General features: G+C 33.4%; 2 protein-coding genes across 3 annotated transcripts; one reads left to right on the forward strand and one right to left on the reverse strand.

Annotated features, from left to right (window-relative positions):
• The first annotated feature begins 8 nt into the window (after window positions 1-8).
• LOC107907690 (bifunctional purple acid phosphatase 26-like) lies at window positions 9-1,063 on the forward strand. Its single transcript, XM_041100808.1, has 2 exons — window positions 9-556; window positions 675-1,063. The coding sequence occupies exons 1-2, from the start codon at window positions 396-398 to the stop codon at window positions 940-942; spliced, it is 429 nt and encodes a 142-aa protein (XP_040956742.1). The 5' UTR covers window positions 9-395; the 3' UTR covers window positions 943-1,063.
• Window positions 1,064-15,407: 14,344 nt separating this feature from the next.
• On the reverse strand, window positions 15,408-19,293 carry LOC107908720 (enolase). Of its 2 annotated transcripts, XR_001687101.2 has the most exons (17): window positions 19,065-19,293; window positions 18,704-18,767; window positions 18,545-18,609; window positions 18,407-18,454; window positions 17,985-18,071; window positions 17,789-17,869; window positions 17,482-17,583; window positions 17,247-17,402; window positions 17,100-17,162; window positions 16,932-17,012; window positions 16,597-16,791; window positions 16,436-16,486; window positions 16,251-16,339; window positions 16,103-16,154; window positions 15,928-15,984; window positions 15,623-15,791; window positions 15,408-15,518 (listed from the first exon to the last, which is right to left on the reverse strand). XR_001687101.2 is itself a non-coding variant. In XM_016835977.2 (16 exons), exons 1-16 carry the CDS (start codon window positions 19,131-19,133, stop codon window positions 15,711-15,713), a joined length of 1,341 nt encoding a protein of 446 aa, XP_016691466.2. In that variant the 5' UTR covers window positions 19,134-19,293; the 3' UTR covers window positions 15,494-15,710. The 2 variants fall into 2 exon arrangements, 1 of the variants encoding a protein (XP_016691466.2); XM_016835977.2 differs by having other exon boundaries at window positions 15,494-15,791.
• Between the last annotated feature and the right edge of the window lie 107 nt (window positions 19,294-19,400).

The raw sequence follows: 19,400 nt of genomic DNA on the forward strand, positions 1-19,400 counted from the left end.
AAACTTTATCAAAGAAGTTTACGTGTCGACAAGGTCTTGACACTTGGCACGTGAGGGCGTGTCAATAGTCAATGTTGTGTTGGGTTGGGTTTGTTTAGAATTTAGACGGCGTCAAATCCCACCGTTAGGTCTAAATATGCTTTACAAGAGGGTTTTAGGCTCAGCTTTTTTTCTAGTGTGGTCCCCACGATTGGTCTATGGTGCAATTGTATGAAGAGATCTTAAGTGTGATTGGTTGAGTGTTGGGGAATGTTTGACGGTGATATGATATTTTATCTTGTTTTTCTTTTTTTTTGGTAAATTACACTAATAAGAGAAGAAGAAGAAGAAGAAGAAGAAGCAGCAGCAGCAGCAGTAGAAGAGACAATTATCAAGTACGACCATTGGTTTATTTTATGGAAGGAAGGCTCATGCTTCTTTCCTCTGAATTTTCAGTATCGAATCTCAAATATAAGGTACAATTATCAAGTGGCGAACGTTACCCTGTACCAGACAAATCAACTCCAGTTTACATCACTGTCGGAGATGGTGGAAATCAAGAAGGTCTAGCTGGAAGGTTAGTTTGATGGCATGTTGCAACAAAGACAGGAATGATTTTAGCTACTTGTTTATAGTTAATCTGTTACAAACTACATACCTCGCTAAATTAAGCAAATGGTTTTTTGATTCTGCAGATTTTTAGATCCCCAACCAGAGTATTCTGCATTCCGAGAAGCTAGTTATGGTCACTCGACACTGGAGATCCAAAATAGGACCCATGCATTCTACCATTGGAACCGCAATGATGATGGGAAAAAAGTGGCAGCATTTTTAGAGTGTTTGAATGATATTATTAGCAAGCTTTTTAGAACAAAATATGCAGTGAGTGGTATATGTTGTAGGAGAATTGATTCACTTGAAGATATGGTTGTGTTTCGTTGCAGGTCAAGCAATCTGAGATGAAGAAAACTGAAGAAGCATCATTTGAGTAGCGTGCTTAAGCGTATTGCTTCTTATTGAGAAGATGAACTTTCGACTAAAGCATTTCATCTTTGGTACAGATTGTTGGGAAGAAACCGAACAACCGAAACAAAGCGAAAGCACAACCGGTGTTCTTTCTCTCCTTATAACTCCTGTAAAAATTATGGCAAGCACAATAGCACAAGATATGTTCTCTAGCAACCTTAATCAACCACAAATCAACTAATGCAACCACAACAAAAATAAATAGAGACACCGATATTTTTACGTGGAAAACCCCTTTAAATCAAGGGTAAAAAACCACAGGACTTTAGAGTCCGATAAAGAGCTCCACTATCATCAAATGTTCGGCTACAAGATCACAATATCAAGCCTACAACAAGCATTCAACTCCGACAAGGCTAACAATATGTAATCTTTAGCAAAAGAGAGAAAAATGAGAGAACATCACCAAAAAAATGTAGCTGCTGAAAAATGGGTATTTCCGACGCTACAAGACTCGGATGAAAAATCCGACCGTACAAAGTCAAGAACACCTTATCACCTAGCTGCTGTCCAAAAATCAGCTCAATCGAACCACGGATGGACCTTCGATCGAAGAGTTGATCACTGCTGCACCAAGTTTGAAAATCTGATTTTTTCTATTCTCTTTCTCTCTATTTTTTCTTTAGCTCTCTGCTAAAATTTTTGCCCAACCCCGTTAAAAACCCAAAATGGCTTTTTTTGACAAAACCAAAGAAGGGACAAAACATTATGGCATAAAATATGGGTTTCCCACATAGTGGGACCCATACCCAACAAATCTCCCCCTCCAACTATGTGGGGAATGCCTCCATACCGGAGGTCAAACAACATGCTTCAAATTTTCCTCTTGGTAAGGCCTTCGTCAACATATCAGCACCATTATCATTAGTGTGTATCTTCTCAAGCTCTAACAGCTTAGCTTCAAGAACATCTCGTATCCAATGGTACCTCACATCAATATGCTTAGATCTAGCATGAAAAGTTGAGTTCTTACCAAGATGAATAGCACTCTGGCTATCACAGTACAGGACATACTTCTCCTGAGTAAAACCAAGCTCATGCACAAACTTCTTCATCCAAAGCATCTCCTTACACGCTTCGGTTGCTGCAATGAACTCTGATTCGGTGGTGGACAATGCAACACACTTTTGCAGTCTCGATTGCCATGCCACAGCTCCCCCTGCATAAGTGATTAAGTAACCTGAAGTAGATCTCCTCGAGTCAATGTCTCCGGCCATGTCTGAATCTGTATACCCAACAAGAACAGGTTTCTCATTGCCGAAACAAAGTTTCATGTTGGAAGTGCCACGAAGATATCTCATAATCCACTTCACTGCATTCCAATGCTCTCTTCCTGGATTAGAAAGAAACCGACTAACTGTACCAACGGCATAAGCCAAGTCTGGTCTCGTGCAAACCATTGCGTACATCAAACTACCCACGGCTGAAGAGTAAGGAATTTTCTGCATCTCTTCCTTCTCCTTTTCTGTGGAAGGACTATGCTTAACACTCAATCTAAAGTGCATAGCAAAGGGAGTATTCACCGCTTTAGCTTTGTCCATACTAAACCTTTGAAGTACTTTCTCAATGTACCTCTCTTGTGATAACCATAATTTCTTGGCCTTTCTATCACGTGTCAGTCTTATGCCAAGAATTTGCTTTGCTGGCCCCAAATCCTTCATTGCAAAGGATTTACTCAACTATTGTTTCAACTTCTCAATTCTAGAAGCATTCTGACCAACAATAAGCATATCATCAACATAGAGCAAAAGAATAATAAAATCATCACCAGAGAATCTCTTAACAAACACACAATGATCAGAAGTAGTCTTCTTGTAGCCTTGCTCCCCCATAACAGACTCAAACTTCTTGTACCATTGCCTTGGAGCTTGCTTCAAACCATACAAGCTCTTCTTCAATCTGCACACATAGTCATCTTTCCCTTGTGCAATAAAACCCTCTGGCTGCTCCATGTAAAGCTCTTCTTCCAAGTCACCATGAAGAAAAGCAGTTTTCACATCCATTTGTTCAACCTCTAGGTCATAACAAGCTACCAAACTCAGTATAGTTCTGATAGAGGACATCTTCACAACCGGAGAAAATATTTCTTCAAAATCAACCCCCTTTTTCTGAGTATAACCCTTGACGACCAATCTAGCTTTGTATCGTGGAGATGAAGACTTCTCTTCTTGCTTCAACCTGTAAACCCACCGATTCTCCAAAGCTCTTTTGCCTTTAGGCAGTTTCACCAATTCAAAAGTATGGTTCTCATGCAAGGATTGAAGTTCGTCTTTCATCGCTTCAACCCACTGATCTTTACATTCACTCTCCATAGCCTCTTCATAACATTCAGGTTCTCCCCCGTCAGTCAAAAGAACATATTCATCAGGAGAATACCTGACAGAAGATCGTCGGTCTCTGGAAGACCTTCGAAGTGGAACTGCTGGTGGAGCTATAGGTGCTTGTTGTTGATCATTCACAACATCATCCATGGGAGTATCAAAGTCACCTATAGTTTGATGGTCACCACTAACATCACCATGCACAACATCCTGGATAGGATCTGGTGAAGAGTCTAGGGGAACCGGATTCACATCGATCAAGTCACCACTACCTTGTGAATCCACTTTCTCCATCTTATCAATGTCATCAATGGTCTGATCCTCAATGAAGACAACATCTCTGCTTCTCACGAGTTTCTTCTGAACTGGATCATAGAGTCTATAACCAAACTCACCATCTAGACCATAACCAATAAAAATGCATTGTCGAGCCTTGGCATCCAACTTGGATCTTTCATCCTTTGGAACATGAACAAATGCTTTACAACCGAACACACGTAGGTGATCATATGACACGTCTTTACCAAACCAAACTCTATCTGGCACATCACCTTTCAAAGGAACACTAGGAGACAGATTTATCACATGTGTCACTGTATTCAAAGCTTCAGCCCAAAACGATCTTGGTAACTTTGCATCTGACAACAAACATCTGACTCTCTCAATCAATGTTCGGTTCATTCTTTCAGCTAACCCATTTAACTGTGGAGTCTTTGGTGGTGTTCTCTGATGTCTGATTCCCTGTCGCAGACAATACTCATGAAACGACCCTGTGTACTCGCCACCATTATCAGTACGAATGCACTTCAACTTCTTCCCAGTTTCCCTTTCAACTGATGCTTGAAACTGTTTAAACACCTCAAAGACTTGATTTTTAGACTTCAAAGTGTAAACCCATAGCTTTCTTGAACAATCATCAATGAAAGTCACAAAGTAAAGTGCACCACCATGTGATCTTACTTTTATCGGACCACAAACATCTGAATGGACCAACTCTAGCAACTCTGATTTCCTATGAGGAGGATGGCTTCTAAATGAAACTCTTTTCTGCTTTCCTGCTAGACAATGAGCACAATTCTTCAGTGTAGCATTCTTTAAACCCGAAAGTTGATTCTTCTTCGCTAAACAGCTAAGCCCCTTCTCACTCATGTGACTGAGTCGTTTATGCCACAACTCAGTTGAGTTGTCATTCAGTGTCACATTCACCGTCTCTCGAGAAGTCAAAGCTTGCATCAAGTACAAATTTGAGCTCTTCTTTCCTCGAGCCACAACCAAGGAGCCTTTAGTCAGCTTCCACTGCCCTTCACTGAAAGTGTTACAGAATCCCTCATCATCAAGTTTTCCTGCAGAAATCAAATTCAAACGGACATCCGGTGCATGTCTGACATCCTTGAGAGTTAACTTTGTTCCATTGTTACTTACCAAGCTAACATCTCCCATACCAATAACCGAAACCAAACCATCATTACCCATCTTCAATACCCCAAAATCACCAGGAGTATAAGATGTGAAGAATTCCTTCCTCGACGTGACATGAAGTGATGCACCAGTATCAATCACCCAACTAGTCTCGTCGCATGCTAGGTTGACCAAATTCTGATCACAAATAACTAACAAATCTTCACGAGTAACAGTAGTAACACGCTCGGATTTTTCATCGTCATTCCGGTCGTGTTTATCACCACCACCTTTGTTCTCTTTCTTCCACTTGAAGCAATATTTCTTGATATGGCCTTTCTTACCACAATGATGACACTCAAGATTCTTGTATCTCGATCTTGACTTGCTTCGGCTTTTATCTCTACTCTTTCCATCTTTGTCTCTGTTTCTCCCCCTGTTCTCGATAACCAACACCTCGGACTGTGATGTAGAACCCTGAGATCTTCTTCTAACCTCTTCATTCAACACACCACTCTTAGCCAAATCCAAAGTAATAATACCCTGTGGGGCAGAATTAATGAGTGAGACTCGAAAGGTCTCCCAAGAGTCTGGTAGAGTAGCAAGCAACCAAAGTCCTAAAATCTCGTCATCAAATTTGACACCCATACCAAGCAACTGATTCATCATACTCTGAAATTCACTAACATGGTCAGCTATAGACATTCCTTCTTTATATTTCAGCGCCATCATTTTCTTCAGCAAAAATAACTTGTTATTGCCCGACCTCGAGCATACAAGCTTTCAAGCTTCTCCCACAATGTTCGAGCATGTGTCTCCTGATCAATGTGATTGTAAACATTTTCTTCAACAAATTGCCGAATAAAGCCACACACTTGTTGATGCTCAAATTCCCATTCTTCATCACTTTTCGAATCGGGTTTTTGAGTAGTAAAGACCGGAAGATGCAAAGCCTTCACAAACAACAAGTCCTTCATTTTATTCCGCCAAAGTTGATAATTTGTGCCATTCAACATAATCATCTTGCTCGTATTAATTTCCATAATTATCTGACACAATAACCAAGCTCTGGTACCAGTTTGTTGGGAAGAAACCGAACAACCGAAACAAAGCGAAAGCACAACCGGTGTTCTTTCTCTCCTTATAACTCCTGTAAAAATTATGGCAAGCACAATAGCACAAGATATGTTCTCTAGCAACCTTAATCAACCACAAATCAACTAATGCAACCACAACAAAAATAAATAGAGACACCGATATTTTTACGTGGAAAACCCCTTTAAATCAAGGGTAAAAAACCACGGGACTTTAGAGTCCGATAAAGAGCTCCACTATCATCAAATGTTCGGCTACAAGATCACAATATCAAGCCTACAACAAGCATTCAACTCCGACAAGGCTAACAATATGTAATCTTTAGCAAAAGAGAGAAAAATGAGAGAACATCACCAAAAAAACGTAGCTGCTGAAAAATGGGTATTTCCGACGCTACAAGACTCGGATGAAAAATCCGACCGTACAAAGTCAAGAACACCTTATCACCTAGCTGCTGTCCAAAAATCAGCTCAATCGAACCACGGATGGACCTTCGATCGAAGAGTTGATCACTGCTGCACCAAGCTTGAAAATCTGATTTTTTCTATTCTCTTTCTCTCTATTTTTTCTTTAGCTCTCTGCTAAAATTTTTGCCCAACCCCGTTAAAAACCCAAAATGGCTTTTTTTGACAAAACCAAAGAAGGGACAAAACATTATGGCATAAAATATGGGTTTCCCACATAGTGGGACCCATACCCAACACAGATTTGGTTGATTAAATTTCAGTAAGAAGATGAAAATGCCAAAATTAATCAAATGGAGTAAGCAAAGATGCAAATTCCTTAGCATGAAGCTTCCCTTCGGTGTATCTTTTTTTCGAAAGCATGCTCTTTTTTGGCTAAACCACAAGACCCCACCAATAATGGCGGAAGGTTACAGAGGAAGAGAGCCAAGAAGAAGAAGAGCAAAGACATGGTGTTTCAATGGCAAACAATTAGACCCCGCCAAATTAGGCAAATAAGATTTTTTTTTTTACAGTCTCTTCTTCTTCTGCTTCTTCTTAAGGGGTTTTTTTAGGTTTTTTTTTTAAATTGGGTGGACAAGTTAACTTGCCACATCAGTAGTTAACTTACCACATCAGTGACACCAACATTTTTTGTTAATTAATAACTGTTTTGTTACTTTTTTACAACGTTAGTAATTGTTTTATTAATTTTTAAAATTGAGTAATTAAAATAAAATTTAAACGATTATTTTATTAGCTGTCTCAAAATTAAGTGAATGTTAGTGAAATGTATTTTTTTTAATGTTTCTTACATGAAAAATTGACGCTAAAAAAATTTTTATTTTAATTTTAACCGATGTAACTGGGAATATAATGACTTCCCTGGAAGTTTACATTCCTCTTTTTGGTTTAAGTGAAAAATATACACGTGCCAATATATATTTAGAAATTACTTCTTTCGTATTATTAAATTTCTTTTATTTTAACTTTTAGCATTTCTTTTATTTTTTTAAAAGGTATTATAAAAACTTTCAATATAGTAATTTTTATATATTTTTTCCTAAAATTCAACTGTCATATTTTTACTAAAATTATTTAATACATTAGTGAAAAGGTCTTTATAGTTCTCATTTATTTATTATTAATTTCAATGAAAGGTAATTGACTATTTTCTTAATTTTCTTATAAAATTAAAACACTTTATCCTCACCGTGTTAAATAATTATCTTCTTAAAAAAAAATTGAAAGTCATTTTCTTTATTCAGGATAAAATGATAAAAGAATGTTTATATGTTTAATATCACATACCTTTGAGTGTTGATGTTTTAATTATTGTTCATACAACTCCTTAAACTAATATTATATGTGTAATTTTTTTAAATATATGTGCAAATACACTTTTGAATAATAGATTGGACATGATTTCAAGATAAATTAGATGTTGACATTTTTTACTTTGACCTCCATATTTATGTTCACCATAAGCGAATTATTCTCCATGTTTTACCTCAAGCTAAGCTATGGTGATCAAATTTAATTGATTGAAGAAATTTGAAGATTGATAATGTTTTATCCTTATCCTTTAAGCCTTTATCTTGTAGATTAAATTGATGAATTTACCTAACTTATAAGGCTTTAGGTTGAGACAAATATTGAATGTGATTCTTTAGGACTATCATGCAATTTAAAGGATGAATTTAACTACACTTGCCTATAAATAAGCAGCTTATTCGCATATGAATATATATATATATCTCTTTTGGAGAGTGTTTTGTGTTGATTTTGTTGATAAATATTTTTATTGTTTTACTTGTATTTTTACACTCATTTTATAGGCATTCTTTGATAGGGTTGGCGTGAAGAATTTGGGTGAGTGATTGTAATAAAGTTGTGATTATTTATTGAGATTGTAATTGCTATTTATGTAAAGTTACCGATAAGTGATTAGATCAATTGTTGAATAAATCATTCACTAAGTAGTATTGTTTTCAAACTACGTCAATAAATTTAGTGTGCTATCTCTTCCTTTACTTCCAATAATTTTTACATTTATTCACTATCTTGTTCAAACCTGAATTTAGACATTAGATTCAACATCAGTTTACTGACTGCCTTAAATTCAACAAATGATGGCATGGGTATTGTACACACAGAGTTTGGGTGAAGTCCTAGCAGCATTAAGGGGAATATCTAGCATGCATCATTACCTTTCATGGCGGAAGAAATTGATATGCTTAGAGCGCTTGTTTTGTCAAAGAGTAGGGTTTCTCTAAAATCGTAATTGAAGATGATTCTCTCCCCATCTTCAAAAAGTTCACACCCAGCATGGAGTTGATAAATCTTCCATCTCAACATTTATTGAAAATATGAAAGTTGACTCTTTCATTTCAAATCTGGGTTGAAGCCCTTCCAGAAGGCCTCAGAAACATTTTAAACGTTGATAAAACTTGGGGGATTTGTGTTACCAATTGCACGCAATTTTCTTGATTGAATTTGATGATGATAAAGGAACCGATTATTGGATAATAGTTGGGGAAGGTGAAAGTTGATTTCTTGGATTTGGATGCTTTGTAAAGTTTTTATTTATTATGATTTTGATTTTTTAAATCTCGTTGAAAATTGTTTGAATGGTTAAAGTGGCAAAGTTTGATTTAGATTTTAACCTTTTCTATTTTATGTTTACAATTAGGATTAAAATTAACATTTTTTATAAACAGCAAGGTTAAACTTATTGAAAATTTTTAGAACTAGAATCTATAATTATTAGAGGGTTAAATTTATTATTATGCTAATAAAGAAAAACTCATGTTTGACTACAATCATTGACTTCATTAAAAAAATCTAATTTAAAAAACTTATTGATTAAATAAATAAAAAAAAACTATATTTAAATGACAAAAAGCTCTCGTGATTGAGTCACCATTGGTTTAATTTTGGATTAATATATATAGAGAGGTACTTAAACTTGGGAACTTATAACTATTTGGTACTTAAACTTTTTCTTTGATTTAATTAGTACCTGAACTTAAAAATCATAAGTCAATTTGGTACTTTTTTAGGTACTTGACTAATATTGTTAAAATACGTTAACGTGACACTAAAAAATGACCAATATCATGGTGACACGTTATAACCTCACATTTTAACACGTGACAAAAATAATATTTTTATAAATTTTAATTTATTTTTATTTTTTCACATGTCAAAATGTGAGACTGTCATATGTCATTATGCTAGTGATTGTTAATATGAAATCAGCATATTTTAATAGTATTAATTAAATACCTAAAAAAAAGTGAGTTAATTTCACTTCTTTACTCTCTTTTTTTCTATCTATTAATATCAAATACAATATCATTTCCATTCAAATAAGCAGAACCTATGTAGAACTCATTTATTAGATATAAAAATTAAATTATAAAAAATGGTTAAACATATCTTGAATATTAATTGATGAAAAAAAACCAAATTAATTTACAATTTTAAATTTTTTTGGTGAAAAAATAATAATACTAAAATTACATCAAATTAACTTGGTCTAAAGCTACTCACTTGATCTTAATTTTGAATTAGCGAGACATCATGAGAATTAGGCAATTAGCATCATAAATTTAAGTATTTAAAAATTATTATATTCATCCTCCAATTATATATAAAAAATGGTTTTAAAGACGGTAGGTAACTTAAAAAGTATTGCCACCGCTATCGTGAGTCTTGAGCCGGTTTCAGGGAATCTTATTTCATCTCTTTTTGTATTTTTTGATTATTGCTAAACTCACTCTCTGTTTATCTTCTCTATTGGTGCTTTCCGTCTCTTAGTCTGTCAAGTTAAATCACTCCACTGTTGGTGTGGAGTTGTGTGCTTATTCTATTTATATATTCTGATTAAAAAAAACCAAGGTTTAGATTGAGGTTTTTTTAAAGAATTATGCTTAATATATTTTATATTTACGAATATATTTATTTAATTTAAAGAAAAAATAAAGATACATAATTTTAAATAAATTAAAACAAATACAATTTTGAAACTGTTGTCCACCCAAAATTGAACAGAAAAAAAATAACCAAACAAATTCCCAATTTTTCAAGCTGAATTCATTCATTCATTCCTATGTCCTGGACTAGGTGAGTTCCTCCACATCTGTATGATGACACGTGCGCACCCACTATTCTTTTCTTTTGTATTCTTTCAAAGTAAATGGTGAAATTTTAATTCTAATCCCTCTACTATATTATATCTGGGATTTAATATTTATATCCTTTTTTTTCATTCAAAGGTAAATAGTTCAATTTCAGTTTTAATTTCTTTACCATATTTGAGATTTAATCTATCTATATTAATTTTATTTAATTTTGTACTCTACTTTTACGATCTATAAGGCTTTAGGGTCTTTCTATGATGACACATTAAGAAAATGGTCAAATCTTATCCTTGGTCCCCCTACTATACTAAAATTTAAGATTTAATTTTTAAACTAATTTTATCCTTATATTTTATAATATTATTAGTTACACTAAAAATGATTATTTTAATTATATTTTTTATGTGAATTTTTAAAAAAAATACTATTCTAGCAAAAAGATTGTTTTGGCATAAAGAGTTAGCATAAATGTTGTCTTTCTTTTAAAAGATTTCACGTTAACTCCTAAAATTATTAAGGGTGTTAATTATTTCGACTAACTAATGAGACGATTCTCTTTTACCTTTTTTAAGTCATTATATGATAGTGATAAAATTATAACTATATATAAAAGGAAGTTTCTTAGGCCCTAAGTCCTGTTGCTAACACATGTACACTTCTCTTTTTTTTCTTTACATTATAAGAAAATGTTAAATTTCAACTTTAGTCCTTTTATTATGCTTGAGTTTGAGATTTAATTTCTAACTTGGTCCTTATATTTTTTATAATGTTATTAGCTAGTACAAATAGTTAATATTGTGAATTTTTTGATTAAAATTTTACGTGGATATATATAATTTGAATGTCTGTAGGGACTAACACATCTTTTGGGTTTGCCTTGCCTTTTCTTTCTTTATAAGACAATGATCAAATTTTAAAGTTGACCCCTATACTATGCTTAAACTTGGGTTGAATCTATATCTTTAAATTTTGACATAATTTGGCCCATCTACTTTTATAATGTCATTAGTTTATCTAAATAGTTAATATTGTTAACTATTTCAATTACAATGCTAAGATTATTCTTCTTAAGAACACTATTCCAACAAAAAAAAAATACCATGACGAGTTCGAATAAGAGTTTCTATGAAAAATTTCACATCAACATTTTTAACATAAATTTTTTTGTTACCTCACTACCAAGTAAATTCTTTTAATTTTAAAATGTTACACCGGTGAATTTAATAGAAGAGTTTTAACAAATGTAACAATTAGACTTGAAATTTAAATTTGAAAAGTGAGAGACTAAATTCTAAAAATAAAAATAGGGAGATTAATTTCAAATGTGCAAAGTGTATAGAGAATTAGAGTATATTTAACCTTCAAGTTTTTACTATATAATTTAACACAAAGAAATAATTAACCCAATGCGAAGTATGATATATTTTTAAAATCCTGAATGAGTCTATTTTCAATGGAAACAAACGGGAACGTAATCCAAATTCTATACAAAGAGATAATTAAGTTTTAGTGAAGAAGGGTCAGAATGACTTTAAAGAATAAACCGTACTTATTGGCTAAACCAAAAATTCTGAAAATTTTATGGTAAGAATATATTTGAGTCTAGTTTCAGGGAAAATTAGAGGATCCTAATTTGGAGTTCTGTAGCTCAAGATAAAAATAATTTAGTGACTATGACTCAAATGGACAGCTTTGAATAAATTTAAAAGTAAATAGTGAAATCATAGATAATGTTACTTATAAGCATGTTATATTAATTAAGGATGTGGGATGGAGAGGAGGAGGAGGAAAAAAAATATATGAATGGATATTCAGCTAGCATGGATAATTTGCACGTTTTAGGCTCAGAGACTAAATTGAATAAAAGTAAAACTCTATGGGTAATTTTGTAAAAATGTCAAAAATGACCAAATTGCATGAAATGGATTTTTTATTTATTTAAATTACAAAATTGAATGAAATTAGAACAAGATCGAGTGAAAACATGTTTTAGGGATTAAATTGAAAAGTGTTGAAATTATGAAAAATTCTGATATTTTATAGAATTCATGGGTTGTTATCAATTTGTATGGGAATAATTAGGCTTAAAAAAAGGATTAAAATTACAAGAATTTATTTTTCTGAGCCTAAGGATTAAAATCGTCATTAATTAAAAGCTTAGGGGCAAAATGGTAATCTTGCCTAGAGTATTAATTGAATGTATCAGAATATGAAATGAATGAAAATGATGATTAAATTTATTTATAAAGATCCAAATGACTCAAATACGAGACTTGAACGTGGAAAAGAAAAGACATTGGATTAGTGAAATTGTAAACACGAACAAATAACGAGGTAAGTTCGTGTAACTTGAATTATATTCTTAAATGCTTGAAATGTATGTTATTGATGTGAATATGATTTAAATGTTCATTGAAACATTGATATAATTGATAAAAAAAAGGGGAAGAAATATCGGTTGAATGAAAGGAAATTTTGATGGATCTTTAAAAAGGAATTGACAGTAAAAAGGATCTAGCCCGGACGGGTGATCCTATCCTGATATAGCCCTCTCGAAGAATATGTGGAAAATGGATTTAGCCTAGACAGGTAATCCAAATTAGGGCTTGAATTTAGCCTGGACTAGTAATTCAGATCCAAGCTCATTAGAGTAATTGTCATTGCAGGGGATTTAGCCTGGACTGGTAATCCCGACAATACTCTATGAGTTTATATTACAGGGGATTTAGCCTAGACTAGTAATACCGTTGTAAGAAATGAGGTTCGCGGAAGTGTGCTCTCTTGTAGGGGATTTAGCCTGGACTGGTAATCTCGCTGTAAGAAATTAGGTTCGCGGGAGTATGCTGTGTGCATATGAATATGAATTGACGGGCCCGAATTTGTACACTAAAGTGTACCCCTGAAAATCTATCGAAATTCCGAGAAATTCAACAGGATAAAAATAGAAAAAGGTAAGTACTTAAAATCATGAAATTAAACTTGAAATACATAGAAATGATAATTATTTGATATACTGAAATATGACATGGAAAATACATGTATGTGAAACTTACCTGATAATTATGCATATTCAAGATTATGAACTGCTACTGGAATAAATATACATTAAACTTATAAAAATTATGGTACATGAAATATTGTCATAATGAATTGAATGATTTATATTTAAGAAGAAACAACAAGAAAATGATATGTATCATGACATGTAAATATGAGACTATCTTTGATACGTTGATACAAGGAAAATTATATGTATTAAGACGAGTAATAAATTTAAGTGAGACATGGCGAGAAAATAAGTTTGTCAATATTAAAGTACGCTAACCAATGTTGTTGCTTGAAGTTTTGGCAAGAGCCAAATTACTGTTGAATTGTAATATGTTTAATTATAAGGTGCATTGGAATGGTGAGTGCTTAGATGAAAATATAATTGAGCTTATGAAAGAGTGGAAATGTTTCAGTTATGCAATTTCTTATGAAAAGATTTGTTATGTGATACGTCCGTATGAACCCTGCACCTAATTCGGAAATAAAAAAATTAAAATCTATATATATATATTTAGGATTCTGCGAAAAATTCTCTATGATTCCGATTTAATCTCAGTAGGTTCCAAATGAATATTTTGTGTTTTGGGCTTCGAGGGCCCAATAGAGGGACGTTATGATTATTTTCAGAATATGAATAATAAATCACTCAGAATTATTGAAAATGTTCAGTAAACTCCGGTAATGCCTCGTGTCCTATTTCGACAACAGATACGGGTAGAGGGTGTTACAGGTGCAGACTTAAAAGCAGTTTGAAAAGGAAACACATGCTCATGAAAAGTAACATGATAATCTTTGTGCAATGAAGAATAACCAAGAAAGGTATAGGGGGTGGACCTAAATTGCAACTTTTCTATTAATAATTTTACCATTTTTCTATAATTGCTTCTTTCTTCTTCTTTTTAATGAAATTGATCATTTTTATTCATGGAATATTGTTTTAAGCCATCAATTGATGATTCAATGGTCCAAAAATTCTCACTTGCTGCACCAACTAGTTGGAAACAATATTTCATCCTTAGTTTGTTTAAAGCTTTACATTTTTTTATAAATCTTCAATGTCACCACTGAGTGACTTGGCTTGACGGCATTCAAGATTTTGTGAACTTGACATAGGCATGAAATAAAATAATCGGTATCTTATCCGTTAGTTCTTTTTAATTATATTTTAATACAATACTTACATTTAAGTGCACAAATACAATCCATATGTATATAATCCAAATGGGCAAATCATTATAAATAATGACTAAAATTGTATTAGATAATTTATGAATAGAAAATTAATGGAGAAGCTTAACCAATTATTATCGAATCAAAATTTATATAAATATTAAAACCTTTTAAACATAATTAACAAAACATATGGATGGGACATGAATTCTAAAAGATAAACTTTATTCAATTTTAATAAGTTTTATTTTAGATATTTTTAGACATAGCTGTTAATAATCATTTTTTTGTCACCAACTTTGTAGAGAGAAAAACTTATATTTTTGCATGAAAAATCATTTTATTTTTAAATTTCTTTTGTTTATTTTCTTTTTTAGAATTAATTTTAGTTTTTTAGAGAAAAACCTAGGATTTCACAAAGAATTATGAAGGAAAAATTATTTTATCTTTTTAATTTCCTTCATTCTCAACTTTTTTTAGAATTAAATTGAAAATTTTCCAATAAAGGAAAAACCTAAGGTTTTATAAGAAAAACTCTGTTTTTATAATAAGAAAAAGTTATTTTATATTTTTAAATTCCTTTTTTAGAATTGATTTTAGTTTCTTTTTCGATAAAAATATGAAAACTTGAAATTTTTACAAGGAATTGAATTATAGGGAAAAAAATTGGTTGAATTTTTACAGGGAATTGAGTAAAAATGAAAACTTTGGTGACCAAAATAGTGTAAAATAACAATGACTAATCCCAGATTAACGGCAAATGGCTAAAATGAAAACGGTTGTTAATAATAGTGCCAAAATGCAATTTTTTCATTTTTGGTAACTCAGCCGGAAGTTAAAAAAGCAGCAGAACCATGATCTCCGAAAATAACAAGCAACCATGAACGGGTTACCTATAAAAACAAGGAGCTTGATTTGAGGTTGTCGACATAATTTTATGTTTCTTTGGAACAAAATTTCCGTCAAAATTATTGAAAAAGAAAAAGTCTTGACTAACCCACTATGTGTTATTATAACTTATTCATTGGAAGTAGAGCTCTATCGCGCACATCCAGTCGCAACAAACTTTATCATCAAACCAACTCCTAATAAGGTTCAACAGGAGCACGGAAACTAGCTCCGGCATAGATGGCATCCGAACCGAGCTCCTCCTCGATACGCAAAAGCTGCAAATTATAAAATAACAACGACATAATCAGACGATGCTTGGTACATGAAAAAGAACTAATAACGTTGAATTTGTTTTATCATTCAAGAGAAGGAAAAAAAATCATATGATTGTTTAAAGGTAAAGATGTTAACCTGATTGTACTTAGCTAGACGCTCAGACCGGCATGGAGCTCCGGTCTTAATTTGACCCTGATTTTTTTAAAAAGAACAATTCTATGTTAAGAACAAGAACTGAGATTGCAACGTCTAAATTCACAACAACAAAGATTTAAGCAATAAAAGTACGATTAGATATCAGAGTCATTACCGTGGCCAAACCGACCGAAAGATCCGCAATAAATGTATCCTCAGTTTCACCACTGCAATCGAATAGTTTATACATTCCATGAGAAACAGTACTTCTGATTTTGTAATCGGATTAACAAATTTAGCATTTAAAGGTTTGTCACTGAAACCTGCGGTGGCTGGCCATCACACCCCATCCAGCTTTCTTGGACATTTTGACAGCTTCGATACTTTCGGTAACAGATCCAATTTGATTAACCTATTTACCGGTCATACAAGAAAGAATCTAGATTAATTTCAAAGGCTTGACGATAAAACATAAATGATCTTCTAGAGGAAAACAACCCAATGGTACCTTGAGAAGAAGAGCATTGCAAGTTTTTTCTTTGATAGCCTTCTCAACCCTCTGCAGAGATTAAAAATGAACGAGTGACATCATGATCCTTCGAAAAGAATACTTGGGGATGCATACATGACTTCCCATAAAAAGGCACCAGCAGATAAATGAAATTCTACCTTTGGATTGGTGACCAAGAGATCATCTCCGACAATCTGAACTTTTGTTCCGATTTCATTGGTTAGTTTGGAGTAATGCTCCCAATCATCTTGGTCAAAGGGATCCTCAATTGACTCGATAGGATACTCAGAAACAAATGACTTGTATAAGTCTTTGAGAGCATCTCCTGATATCTTTTGAGAACCATCATTTTTCTGCACATGCCGAACAATAGAATATAGACGCAACATATACACAGCAACTTGAATATATATCTAAAAATGATATGGTAATCATATGTAAACAGAATCTCATAGAGCTGCAATGACTGAGAATATCTTGTATTACAAATCACCTCTTCCTTGAAGTTCAGATCATAGGTTTTATCTGCTGATCCATAAAATTCGGACGCAGCAACATCCATTCCAATAACAACCTAGAATGGTGAAAAAATATTTAATCAGTCATCTCCTAACATCAAACAACAGAGAATTCATAAGGGTTACCAAGAAGGGGCACTAACTTTGCCAGTGTAACCAGCTTTTGCAATGGCAGTCTTTAACAATTCAAGCCCTTCCTTGTTCTCCTGAACTTGAACAAAAAAATGACGTCAATTAACTTAAAATTAAACTAACAAGTGAAAGATGGGCAAAAACCATGATATTTTGACCTGAATGTTAGGAGCAAAACCGCCTTCATCACCAACATTGGTTGCATCTTGACCATACTTCTTCTTGATCACAGACTTCAAGTTGTGGTAGACTTCCACACCCATTTTCATGGCCTCCTTAAAAGATGATGCTCCTGTAGGGAGAATCATGAACTCCTGCAAGCACATAAGTATGAAAACATTAGTATCAGCAAATAACTTAAAGATCAAAAGAAATCATGAGACCTGCACATACCTGCATAGCAAGTTTGTTTCCTGCATGCGAACCACCATTGATGACATTGAAAGCAGGGACTGGAAGAACCAACTTTTTGTTACCAGCAAGGTTAGCAATGTGCTGCATCCAAAAGGTAGGTTTATTAGATCCAGATGACCTGAAAATAGAAAGAATTTCATACAAGTTCCAAGAAATTTCCGAACAAAATTGTGAAAATCATTCTATAATGAGTTTTAACATGATGGAATCCGTTACATTCAAATACATAGATAAGTCTATAGAATAGAAGAAAACGAGAATGGAAGTCTAATAAGCCAGAATGTACCTTATAAAGGGGAATATTCAGAACTTCAGCTCCAGCTTTGCAAACTGCAAGGGACACAGCAAGAATGGCATTTGCTCCAAGCTGAAAGAAATTTAACAAATGAATAAATACAACACCATCAAATTAAGATGTTAATGAGACTCAAAAACAAAAATTATTGAAAGAGATAAAAAAATAGGCAATCAGCTTAAGCTACCTTTTGTTTGCACCAACCCCACTCGTTTTGAGTTCCGTCTAATTGTTGAACCATGAAATTGTCAATAGCAGTCTGCTGAGTTGGATCCTGCGGTAATCAATTGAAGACACACAGTTCAGGAAAAAGCAATCCGCTGCTTTTTTGCCTAGGTTCACCACAATTAACTAATGTCTAGTCCCCTGTTTAGTTGCCAATGCATGTTTCTGCTTAATATACTTTTGATGATATATGCTTAACATTAGCTCATTCTTTATTGTACGGTAACAAATTTTATGGAATCAAAAGCAAATAATCGCAAAAATAACGACCAGAAGGAGTTATGAAGGTAAAATGTACATTAGAACAATGACAATATCATTATTCAGCAGTCGATGAAACATTAAAACTATCAAATAAAAGCGAAAACAAGTCAAGGGACAAACCTTTCCAATCAATGCAGGCCCGATAATCGTGTTAACATTAGCAACAGCCTGTATTTAATACAAGAACAGATTGTAAATAAGATAAATTCTCGAAAAAAATCCAGTAAAAATAAAAGCTAAAATGCAAGAATAACTGACCTTTGATACACCTTTACCAAGGTAATCGGAACCTCCATCTCTCAGTTCAAGAGCCTCGTAAATTCCTAAAACAAAACAAAATAAATAAGTAAATAAATAAAATTTTACAATTTTTTTTTAAACTAATTACTTGGATGATGGCTGAATAAATTAATGTACCAGTGGATGCACCGCTTGGAACTGCGGCTCTAGCCTTTTTACCGTTGGATGTTTCCACATCAACCTATCGAATTTAATAAAGTATTCCGTTAGATTCGATTTTAAAATCCTTCATAAATTTGAATGTTAAAAAATATCTGTATAACTACCGGGATAGCATTTATTTTATGCAAACAGCGGAAAATGATTAGAATATTCAACTGCTCGACCGATTCGACTCGTCGAGTCGTACTATCCAAAAGCAAACAAATCGGGAAATAAGTGACGAACATAGTATATACAATATACAGATCGGTGACATTAACATATAGAGTAGAAAGTGAACGAAAATGAAGAGAGAATATAAGATGAGGAAACGAACCTCGACCGTTGGATTTCCACGGCTGTCGAAAATCTGCCTAGCTTTAATGGAAACGATGGTAGCAGCCATCAGATTAGAGCTTTTATGAGATCTAAAGAGAAAGGGAGACTGAGAGAACAATAATGGAAGATTTTTAAAATTAATCAATCCCAATAGTCTTTTTAGCGAACAATCGTAGTGTGGTGTTTATTAGGAGAATGTTAGGATAACGATAGCCGTTGATTTCGACAAAGGGAGTTGTAACCGTTGGATTTTTGAGTTTAATTAGGTTTGGAAGAAACAAAAACATGCGCTTTATGTCACGTGATGAGCTCGGGTTTTTAACTGTCGTCGTTT

The sequence above is a fragment of the Gossypium hirsutum genome, chromosome D09, assembly GCF_007990345.1.
Source record: "Gossypium hirsutum isolate 1008001.06 chromosome D09, Gossypium_hirsutum_v2.1, whole genome shotgun sequence".
Lineage (NCBI taxonomy): Eukaryota > Viridiplantae > Streptophyta > Magnoliopsida > Malvales > Malvaceae > Gossypium > Gossypium hirsutum.

Excerpts from the sequence above, each read along its gene's own strand:
- LOC107907690 (XM_041100808.1), top strand. The coding sequence starts at position 396 with ATGGAAGGAAGGCTCATGCTTCTTTCCTCTGAATTTTCAGTATCGAAT. Across the intron at positions 557-674 it reads CAAGAAGGTCTAGCTGGAAG|ATTTTTAGATCCCCAACCAG; the intron begins GTTAGTTTGATG and ends TTGATTCTGCAG.
- LOC107908720 (XM_016835977.2), bottom strand. The coding sequence starts at position 19,133 with ATGGCTGCTACCATCGTTTCCATTAAAGCTAGGCAGATTTTCGACAGC. Across the intron at positions 17,163-17,246 it reads GTTTTGCTCCTAACATTCAG|GAGAACAAGGAAGGGCTTGA; the intron begins GTCAAAATATCA and ends GTTCAAGTTCAG. Across the intron at positions 15,985-16,102 it reads TTTCGGTCGGTTTGGCCACG|GGTCAAATTAAGACCGGAGC; the intron begins GTAATGACTCTG and ends TAAAAAAATCAG.